Below are 10,617 nucleotides of genomic sequence, written 5' to 3'. Positions count from 1 at the left end.
GCTAGTTATCTGTCCAGCACGGTAACCCCCATGTGTCTTACATCAGATAGCACGACTCTCCTCTCTACAATTATTATAAGCCCATAATACAGTGTTACTCAGGTTTTCTAAGAAACCCCCATCCACCTCCTTCCCTGAAAACCCAGTCTGATCTATTCTCTCAGTGCTATGTTTAAATCTGGATGTGGAGTCCTTCCTTCTGGACTCCATTCTGAGGCTCTGACTGTGTCTCTCACTCAGCGCTGAGGCACCCAATAAAAACAGAGGCAGCTCAAGTCTGCTTGGCCCCAAAGTTATATGCTGGGAGGAAGCGCCCAAACCAGGCGGTATAAATACCCAGCTCCACATCTAAATATGGTGGTAGTTCCTTTTGAAGACAGGCCCAGTGTTTGTCAGCGATAGATGGGTCTGATGTCTACTTCCTGTGTAGCTCCTAGCCAAAGCTTTCTTTGTGTTTTTCATATTTTGGTGCTTCTGATTGTAACATCAGTGTCAGCCGTCCTTTCCTCCATGGCAGAGGCTCATTTACAGTATTGATGCCTGCTTCGGTGAGGAGGGACTCTGGGTGATTGAGCAATCATGCCAGCTTGCCATTTATTGGGAAAAGTCGAGCGTCGCCCAGAGGAACGATTAGGAAACCCAATTACTTTCAGAGTGTACTTCCTGCCCTGGGCTTACTGTTGTTATTTTATTACTCCCAGTCTTTATCAGACTATCCTCCTCCCAGTCCTAATATCTTGTTTCAATCCAATCATCTTTGACGGGAACATTTCTGCCCGGGAACAGCTAAAATCTTATAGGGAAAATGGTGAAATTACTAAATTCTCCATCTACTGCTAAAGCAATATGCTGTATTTTCTCTGTCTCTGACCTCATCCTTACTGGATCATAGAGATGTATTTCCCAAAATATCCCTGAGTGTTGATGGACAGTCTTTTTTGATGACATTGAGCTAATTTGTAGCCATGTCCTTGTCTGGACAGTCTATTAGATTACATGGTGTTGCATGGCACAAGATGCAGGGTTCCCTGAAATTTAGCTTTTTTGTGGCTCTGAGCAACGTGATTATAGGCCTTTGGCAGTGAGGGTTAACCAACAGATGACAGATACAAATGAACACAAGAGGCCTCCAAGGATGGTTTTCACTAGCCTGTATGTGTGGCTGGCGATGTCAACTGGGGAGTATTTTCTGGATTGAGATGTGAGGTGTCCGTTGGCAGACTGATAGTGGAGTCTGCCACGAATGTGGATTCATAGAAAGGACTCCAAACTCAGTTTATCTCCCAGTTCTCTCAGACCTCAGACACACATGCAATGCTCATTTCACAAATACACATTTGTATTTACACATATATTGGGGACTCATGCTCATATGTCCTCTATATAGGGGACTCATGCTCATATGTCCTCTATATAGGGGACTTATGCTCATATGTCCTCTATATTGGGGACTCATGCTCGTATGTCCTCTATATTGGGGACTCATGCTCATATGTCCTCTATATTGGGGACTCATGCTCATATGTCCTCTATATTGGGGACTTGTGATCATATGTCCTCTATATTGGGGACTCATGCTCATATGTCCTCTATATTGGGGACTCATGCTCATATGACCTCTATATTGGGGACTTGTGATCATATGTCCTTTAAATAGGGGACCCATGCTCATGCTCATATGTCCTCTATATTGGGGACCTGTACTCATATGTCCTCTATATTGGGGACTTGTGATCATATGTCATTTAAATAGGGGACCCATGCTCATGCTCATATGTGCTCTATATTGGGGACCTGTACTCATATTTCCTCTATGTAGGGGACTTGTGCTCATATGTCCTCTGTTTAGGGGACTCATGCTCATATGTCCTCTATATTGGGGACTCATGCTCATATGTCCTCTATATAGGGAAAACACAGAGCCTGCAGCCTTTTCCTGTCTAGGACAAATGATCTGAGGCCTGCGGACCACACTGAGGACAACTGAGAAAGATAACAGTGGGCTTTAGATGTCAAAGATCACCTGAGATAAAGACATCCCCCCCCCCCACCCTATCCTCACTGTCACCAAATAATTTAAACCCCAATCTAGACGTAGGCCTGGCTGGCAGATTTATAAAGATGGATGGGGCAGAGCAGAGGAGAATCCAGTCTCAGAGGGGTGTGAGGGGAAATGGATGGGGAAGGGGAGCTCTCCCTTTCTCTCTCTCTCTCTTGCGTAATCAAATCAATGACAGTGTAATAGACTCTCAGTGAATTCCATTATGGCCACACAGACGCCACGGACCCATTCATTATGATGATGTTCTGAAGTGAGAGATTTCATTGTGGACCCACACCTCTAGTGAAATGGGGACACTAAGGGATGGCTGGAGGACCGGGGTCTACCCTCGGCTTCTTTACTGCTGCTCTCCCTGTTTCTATGGAGATTTGAGGGCTTTCAGCAAATCAATCAATGGAAGCACACTTTCATTACTTGGCCTTGAGCTTCTTCTATGTGAGGCTGCTGACAGGCATGGCTCATTAAATCTGTTTGTTTGAGAATGTGGGTGACTTTTAGAAGGAGATGACCTGTTTGAAATGACCTGTTTCGAAATGAAGGAATGTTCAGCTTTATATGTTCAATCGATTTCTGTTGGCAACATCTGTTTGTTAGACTGACAGTGAATACTGCACATAGCCACCCATGTTATATGGTTTTATAGATTTTTCTAGTAATTGAATTCTTCATGTTGTCTGAGTCAATCTCTCTAACTCGCTCCATCTCTGCTGTCCATAGGTGGTAAGGGGGGTAAGAAGAAGAAGGCCAAGGTTGGCGCCAAACCCACCAAGGCTAACGGCTCCAGCTGGGCCAATGTGCCCCTGCCCCCTCCACCTGTACACCCTCTCCCTGGCACCGAGATGGACCACTACCCCAACGAGCACTATGAAGGAGGAGGGTATGAGCCACATCCACCATAACATACACTCCATACATCCATGGAGATGCAGAACAGTCCACAATCTGCCCATACAGTCCAATTGGATTGTACCACACTAATTAGAACAATTATATGTATCTACCATTGTCTGATCCTTCATTCAGGCTTTGCCGAAAGTGAGACAGTTACTCCTAATAGGGGAGTAACTACATTAGCTTTTACATGTTTAAACAGTAGACTGTTGAGTTCAAGTAGAACCCAACCAACTGCTGTGTGTTATTATAGGACATTGTTGTGCTCCTGGCTAGCTGTTCCTCTCTGTGGCTAATTACACCAGTACATCTGGAAAGAAGTAGAGGGATCTGTATGTTACTGTCTCCCCAGGCACGCAGGATGGACAGAGATGGTTTCACATCAATCTATCTGCTCATCCCATATTTTTTTCTGAGAGAGAAACTTCATGAGTGCATTGTTTCACCATTGCAGTCTCCTGCGGCAAGCGGGATTGACAAATCCATCTATTCTGCTGATTCTCTTTCTGAGGGAAAGAATGTCAGGACTACGTTGTTTCAAGCTGGGAGAGAGGGAAATACCCAAAACAGAGACAAAAAGACAGAGATTCCACAGTGAGCTCTCTCCACTAACTGAGTATGAGGGAAGCGTTTTACTCATATACTATTTTCTCTTTTCCACGTTGCCTAGCCTCTCTCTGCTCTTTTCATACCAAATTACCCTCGCGCAACTGTTATTGTTAGTAGACTGCCAGGCGTTCCTTCATGTAAAGTCTGCCTTTAGTCAGGGGAGGTGTAAGCTAAAAATGTTAGTTGTATCCCAAAATAGATTCACTCACACATAGCATCTCATTTAACTGTATGTCTCCCTAGTTGAGGTGTGCTGTCCTCTAACCTTCATCCTCAGTCTGGGACACTCATCTGGTTTAATAGGCTATCTGGCAAATGAGGAGTCCTCTGCACTGTAAATCTGAGCCTCTTAATGACCACAGATTTAAACAGTTATGTCCTATGGAGTGTGCACTGACAAATTCCTTTAATTAACATTTTCTTTACGACTGTTATTTCAGCATGTATAAGCACTGTTAAGGGAAATTAAAACCTCACTCCCTCCATTACTCGTATGTACAAAGTACTTTATAAAGTTTGACAAGGTCACACTAGTCTGAAGTCCTTTAGAATGTTTGTCAAGGTCACACTAGTCTGAAGTCCTTTAGAACGATTGACAAGGTCACACTAGTCTGAAGTCCTTTAGAATGTTTGACAAGGTCACACTAGTCTGAAGTCCTTTAGAATATTTGACAAGGTCACACTAGTCTGAAGTCCTTTAGAATGTTTGTCAAGGTCACACTAGTCTGAAGTCCTTTAGAATGTTTGACAAGGTCACACTAGTCTGAAGTCCTTTAGAAAGTTTGTCAAGGTCACACTAGTCTGAAGTCCTTTAGAAAGTTTGACAGGGTCACACTAGTCTGAAGTCCTTTAGAATGTTTGACAAGGTCACACTAGTCTGAAGTCCTTTAGAATGTTTGTCAAGGTCACACTAGTCTGAAGTCCTTTAGAATGTTTGTCAATGTCACACTAGTCTGAAGTCCTTTAGAATGTTTGTCAAGGTCACGCTCGTCTGAAGTCCTTTAGAATGTTTGTCAAGGTCACGCTAGTCTGAAGTCCTTTAGAATGTTTGTCAAGGTCACACTAGTCTGAAGTCCTTTAGAAAGTTTGACAAGGTCACACTAGTCTGAAGTCCTTTAGAATGTTTGTCAAGGTCACACTAGTCTGAAGTCCTTTAGAATGTTTGTCAATGTCACACTAGTCTGAAGTCCTTTAGAATGTTTGACAAGGTCACACTAGTCTGAAATCCTTTAGAATGTTTGACAAGGTCACACTAGTCTGAAGTCCTTTAGAATGTTTGTCAAGGTCACACTAGTCTGAAATCCTTTAGAATGTTTGACAAGGTCACACTAGTCTGAAGTCCTTTAGAATGTTTGACAAGGTCACAGTAGTCTGGCACATTACCAAAAGAAAGACAGTCTAGTCTCTTCTGACTAGTGTTATCTTACCCCTCCTCCCTCTCCCTCTCTGTCTCTCTCTCTCTCTGTCTCTCTCTGTCTCTCTGTCTCTCTCTCTCTCTCTCTCTGTGTCTCTCTCTCTCTGTCTCTCTCTCTCTCTCTCTGTCTCTCTCTCTCTGTCTCTCTCTCTCTGTCTCTCTCTCTCTCTCTGTCTCTCTCTCTCTCTCTCTCTCTCTCTCTCTCTCTCTCTCTCTCTCTCTCTCTCTCTCTCTCTCTCTCTCTCTCTCTCTCTCTCTCTCTCTCTCTGTCTCTCTCTCTCTCTCTCTCTCTCTCTCTCGCTCTCTCTCTCTGTGGCCACCCCAGGTATGAGAGTGATGGCTGGGGTCCTCCCATGCCCGTACAGACCTACCTCCACCAGGGAATGGAGGATGAGCTAGAGGAGGAGGAAGAGAGGGTCCCCACCCCACCCATGCGTGGAGTGGCCTCGTCCCCAGCAGCGGTGTCCTTCGGCCAGCAGTCCACGGCCACCCTCACCCCCTCTCCCCGGGAGGAGCTGCAGCCCATGCTCCAGGCCCACCTAGACGAGATCACCCGTGCCTACCAACTGGACATGGCCAAACAGACATGGTACGTACTCCCACTGGAGGGGAATACTACAGAAGCAGTACAAGGTTAAAATGGGGTGTTAAGAGAACGGCTACTATGGATATGGAGTTGAATGTGTTTTTCTTTCATGATCTATTTATTTCTCACTTCAATGTTTTATTTAGGTGTTATTTTAGCTGCACAGTGACAGTGTTGCGCAGAACAGAAACGCTCATGAATCATGTCATTTGAATGGGCCAGTGTTGCCACTTACATGACTGTCCCTTCTGACTTGTTTAGGCTGCATCCCACACCCACGCTGCTACACATGCCGTTGTTGTGGTGGTCACGCACGGCAGATGAAGGCCGCGTTTCATCCGGTTAGAAGAGAGGGAGAGAACAAAGGATGAAGAGAGGGAGAGAACGAAGGAGGAAGGGAGGGAAAGAGGGAGAGACTGGCATCCATTCATTAAAGTAGAGGGAATAGGGAAGACTTGTCAGGAAGGAGCTGTGGTGTTAGCCGGTAATGACTGCATTGGGTTTGAGAGCATCTTTTGACAACAGGAAAGAGCCAGTAATTACATCAGAATCAGAATCCCTCTCACCGCAGACTGTCTCAAAGACACTACGTCGCTCCTTAAACAAACGGGGCTGTCAGCGACGTGAGGCGGGCGTGGAGCGGAGCGGGCTGCTTGAGGGGTGACAGCCTCGTGTCGACAGGTCTAGAGAGCGGGCCCATTGTACCCTCTTCAACTGCAATTACAGGGTCATTGTGCTGGCATGGAAGGAGGAGAGACGTAGAATTAGTGGAATTGTCCCAATTCATTCAAAGCGGCAGAATCTGAAAGAATTTCTAAATTTAGCTTGACAGTTCCTTTCGTCTATCTCGGATTCCTTCTTTATGTCCTCCTGTCTTTCATTCACCAGCTTTGTCTTTCTTGATGTCTTTTGACATTCGTTCTCTTCCCTGCTCTTGCTGGCCCCCCACCAGCAGCCCATCCTCTCCTGTGTCTGTGTTTTGTTGTGTACCTGTAGCATGATGATAACCCATATTACTCTGACTCTCTGACAGGCTCATGCAGGGTGGCTCCCTCCCCCCCCTCCCTCCCCAGGCTCCCGCACCTCCGGTGGGGTACGTGTCCAGCACCCTGGTGTCTGACCTGGAGACTGACATCCATGACGAGGATGAGGAAGAGGAGGAGGATGACAGCTATGAGATGTCCAGGCCTCTCTATGGTATTGAGCAGACGCCAGGGTCCAGCATGGACAACCTAGACAGCTCCGTAACAGGTGAGATACTGCACCGATACAATGACATGTGGACAGAACAGAAGGTATTGGAACTTCTTCCCCCCTTCATTAGGATTCCAATCTGCCTGATTTGATGCAGTTTCCTGCCACTCTCGGAGGAATGGTTTGGATATTACAAAGAAATACATCGCTCTCCAAAACAAAAAGATGTTAAATACAAAAGCATGTTCAGTTGTCATTCCACAGTCATTTAAAAGATCACTGACCCCTTATCAGGTACCATATCAAATGTAAAGGGCTGTTCTGCCACCGTCTATGTGAAAACAATCTCTCTGACCTGCAACAAGTTTCTAGCCCAAGGGAGGGTGTTTTTTTTCTCCCCACGTAACTGCAAATCTCATAGTGTTTGAAAAGCAATGTTTTTAGAATATTTGACTTTGATGGCATCGGGTCAAACTTTTTAACTTCATATGTTTTTCTACAAAACTTAAAAATGCATTGTTTTCACAAATGTTGACACTTGTATTGCGCTGGAGATAATGGAAACGAGGTTAAAAAGTGATAGAATTGCATATATTTTTGTTCAGTATAATAAATACGTCTTACAATTATGTTTGCCTACAGTTACAGACTGCATTTTGACTATTGATTCATAATGATGTCCTCTATATGTACTGTTTATGACATATGTGTCTCTATAGTGTGGTAATTTGCACCTCATCTGATGAATGTATTGAATGTACCTTAAGCCCAGTTTGTTCAAGTGGTTTTGGCAGACTGTGGTATTATAATTATCATACCCAAAAAGAGATAAGAAAGTTCATTAATTTTAGAGACAGACGGAGAGACAGACAGACAGACAGACAGACAGACAGACAGACAGACAGACAGACAGACAGACAGACAGACAGACAGACAGACAGACAGACAGACAGACAGACAGACGGAGAGACAGACAGACAGACAGACAGACAGACAGACAGACAGACAGACAGACGGAGAGACAGACGGAGAGACAGACAGACAGACAGACAGACAGACAGACAGACAGACAGACAGACAGACAGACAGACAGACAGACAGACAGACAGACAGACAGACAGACAGACAGACAGACAGAGAGACAGACAGACAGACAGACAGACAGACAGACAGACAGACAGACAGACAGACAGACAGACAGACAGACAGACAGACAGACAGACAGACAGACAGACAGACAGACAGACAGACAGACAGACAGACAGACAGAGAGACAGACAGACAGACAGACAGACAGACAGACAGACAGACAGACAGACAGACAGACAGACAGACAGATTTAGCTCACACAAAGCGTCAGCGAGTGCCATGTCCATAAGAGATTTAGAATACATTTCACGTATGGAATATTCCATTCCAGACTGGAGGCACCATTTCAATTTTTACAACTCACTGAAAGCTTTTACAGCCGTCTGTCTGTCGGAGAGAGAGACATGTGAAGGGCATGACATTGGAGAAGCAGAAACAGCACGGCTGTATCCTACTACGTCTCTCATACCGACTGAACAGGACATACAAGTCCTCTATACTAGACATGGCTGATACTATAGACAGGATGAAGGAGCAGTTCGGTGTTTTTTGAGTTGGGAGGGATAGAACGAAGAATAGAAGAGAAAAAGGGAAACAGTATATCTATAGAGAGGGACAAAGAGAGAGGGAGGAAGAGACATATCTAGAGAGAGACAGAGAGAGGGAGGAAGAGACATATCTAGAGAGAGACAGAGAGAGGGAGGAAGAGACATATCTAGAGAGAGACAGAGAGAGGGAGGAAGAGACATATCTATAGAGAGGGACAGAGAGAGAGGGAGGAAGAGACATATCTATAGAGAGAGACAAAGCGAGAGGGAGGAAGAGACATCTAGAGAGAGACAGAGAGAGGGAGGAAGATATATATCTAGAGAGAGACAGAGGGGAGGAAGAGATATATCTAGAGAGAGAGAGAGAGAGAGAGAGAGGGGAGGAAGAGATATATCTAGAGAGAGACAGAGAGAGAGACAAAGAGAGGGAGGAAGAGATATCTAGAGAGAGACAGAGAGAGATATATAGTGTATCTATAAAAAGAGAGGCATGAAAAGAGGGAGCGAGGGTTGACACGGCTGCTTGGCTGGTCTGTCGACTGTAGCCCCAGAGTCTCGTTTTTCTGTGGGATGATGGAACAGGGGCTGTGGCGGCTGTGACACATGCTGCTGTTGATATATTTAGAGGAATATAAAGCTGCGACTGGGCCCTAATCTGCTGCATCTCTCCTGCACTGTATTACTCTGAAGACACCACTATTTCTTCTTATCTCTCCACAAGTCTCTCCCTGCTCCCCACCGTTTGACAGCACAGACACGGTCCCAGCTCCAGAGTTAGTGGGAAGGGTAGAGAGAGTAAGGAGGAGGAAGGGGGGATTTATCGTGGCCACCATTTTGAGGCTGTGGAAAGAGGAGTGCAGGAGCAGCATTCTGTAGAGCCCAACATTATAGATTTGTTATTGTTTTAATAATATGTCATGCACACTGTAATACAGCATATTTTTCTAAAGACAAAAGTGAATCCACCTGCGGCTGTATTAAATGCCCATGGCTAGGCTGATATGAAAACACAGAGGTACTTTATCCCAGGGTTACTAATGCTGCAGTATAACATCCTCAGTGATCTCAGATAACATCCTCAGTGATTATTCTCTAGTGAATACTGTAGCTCCTTTTACTGCCCCTGGCTAGTGAATACTGTAGCTCCTTTTACTGCCCCCTGGCTAGTGAATACTGTAGCTCCCTTTTACTGCCCCCTGGCTAGTGAATACTGTAGCTCCTTTTACTGCCTCTGGCTAGTGAATACTGTAGCTCCCTTTTACTGCCCCTGGCTAGTGAATACTGTAGCTCCTTTTACTGCCCCCTGGCTAGTGAATACTGTAGCTCCTTTTACTGCCCTCTGGCTAGTGAATACTGTAGCTCCTTTTACTGCCCCCTGGCTAGTGAATACTGTAGCTCATTTTACTGCCCCTGGCTAGTGAATATTGTAGCTCCTTTTACTGCCCCTGGCTAGTGAATACTGTACCTCCCTTTTACTGCCCCCTGGCTAGTGAATACTGTAGCTCCTTTTACTGGCCCTGGCTAGTGAATATTGTAGCTCCTTTTACTGGCCCTGGCTAGTGAATACGGTAGCTCCCTTTTACTGCCCCCTGGCTAGTGAATACTGTAGCTCCTTTTACTGCCCCTGGCTAGTGAATACTGTAGCTCCTTTTACTGCCCCTGGCTAGTGAATACTGTAGCTCCTTTTACTGCCCCTGGCTAGTGGCTACTGTAGCTCCCTTTTACTGCCCCTGGCTAGTGAATACTGTAGCTCCTTTTACTGCCCCCTGGCTAGTGAATACTGTAGCTCCCTTTTACTGCCCCCTGGCTAGTGAATACTGTAGCTCCTTTTACTGGCCCTGGCTAGTGAATACTGTAGCTCCTTTTACTGGCCCTGGCTAGTGAATACGGTAGCCCCCTTTTACTGCCCCCTGGCTAGTGAATACTGTAGCTCCTTTTACTGCCCCTGGCTAGTGAATACTGTAGCTCCTTTTACTGCCCCTGGCTAGTGAATACTGTAGCTCCTTTTACTGCCCCTGGCTAGTGGCTACTGTAGCTCCCTTTTACTGCCCCTGGCTAGTGAATACTGTAGCTCCTTTTACTGCCCCCTGGCTAGTGAATACTGTAGCTCCCTTTTACTGCCCCCTGGCTAGTGAATACTGTAGCTCCTTTTACTGCCCCTGGCTAGTGAATACTGTAGCTCCTTTTACTGCCCCCTGGCTAGTGAATACTGTAGCTCCTTTTA

General features: G+C 45.6%; 1 protein-coding gene across 9 annotated transcripts in view; it reads left to right on the top strand.

The window, feature by feature from the left end:
- The window catches only part of robo2 (roundabout, axon guidance receptor, homolog 2 (Drosophila)), a 586,853-nt gene that overhangs the window by 556,653 nt on the left and 19,583 nt on the right, over window positions 1–10,617 (top strand). For all 9 annotated transcript variants that reach the window (XM_090223920.1, XM_090223916.1, XM_090223918.1 and 6 more), the window contains 3 exons: window positions 2,780–2,939; window positions 5,302–5,565; window positions 6,596–6,813. In XM_090223920.1, the coding sequence (XP_090080046.1) occupies window positions 2,780–2,939; window positions 5,302–5,565; window positions 6,596–6,813 (642 nt within the window). The remainder of the gene's footprint in view (window positions 1–2,779; window positions 2,940–5,301; window positions 5,566–6,595; window positions 6,814–10,617) is intronic.

Source organism: Oncorhynchus mykiss, chromosome 27 (genome assembly GCF_057628025.1).
Source record: "Oncorhynchus mykiss isolate SJ-2025 chromosome 27, ASM5762802v1, whole genome shotgun sequence".
Taxonomy (NCBI): Eukaryota; Metazoa; Chordata; class Actinopteri; order Salmoniformes; family Salmonidae; genus Oncorhynchus; species Oncorhynchus mykiss.
Note: the sequence above shows the minus strand (reverse complement) of the source record. Positions and strands in the feature narration are given on the sequence as shown.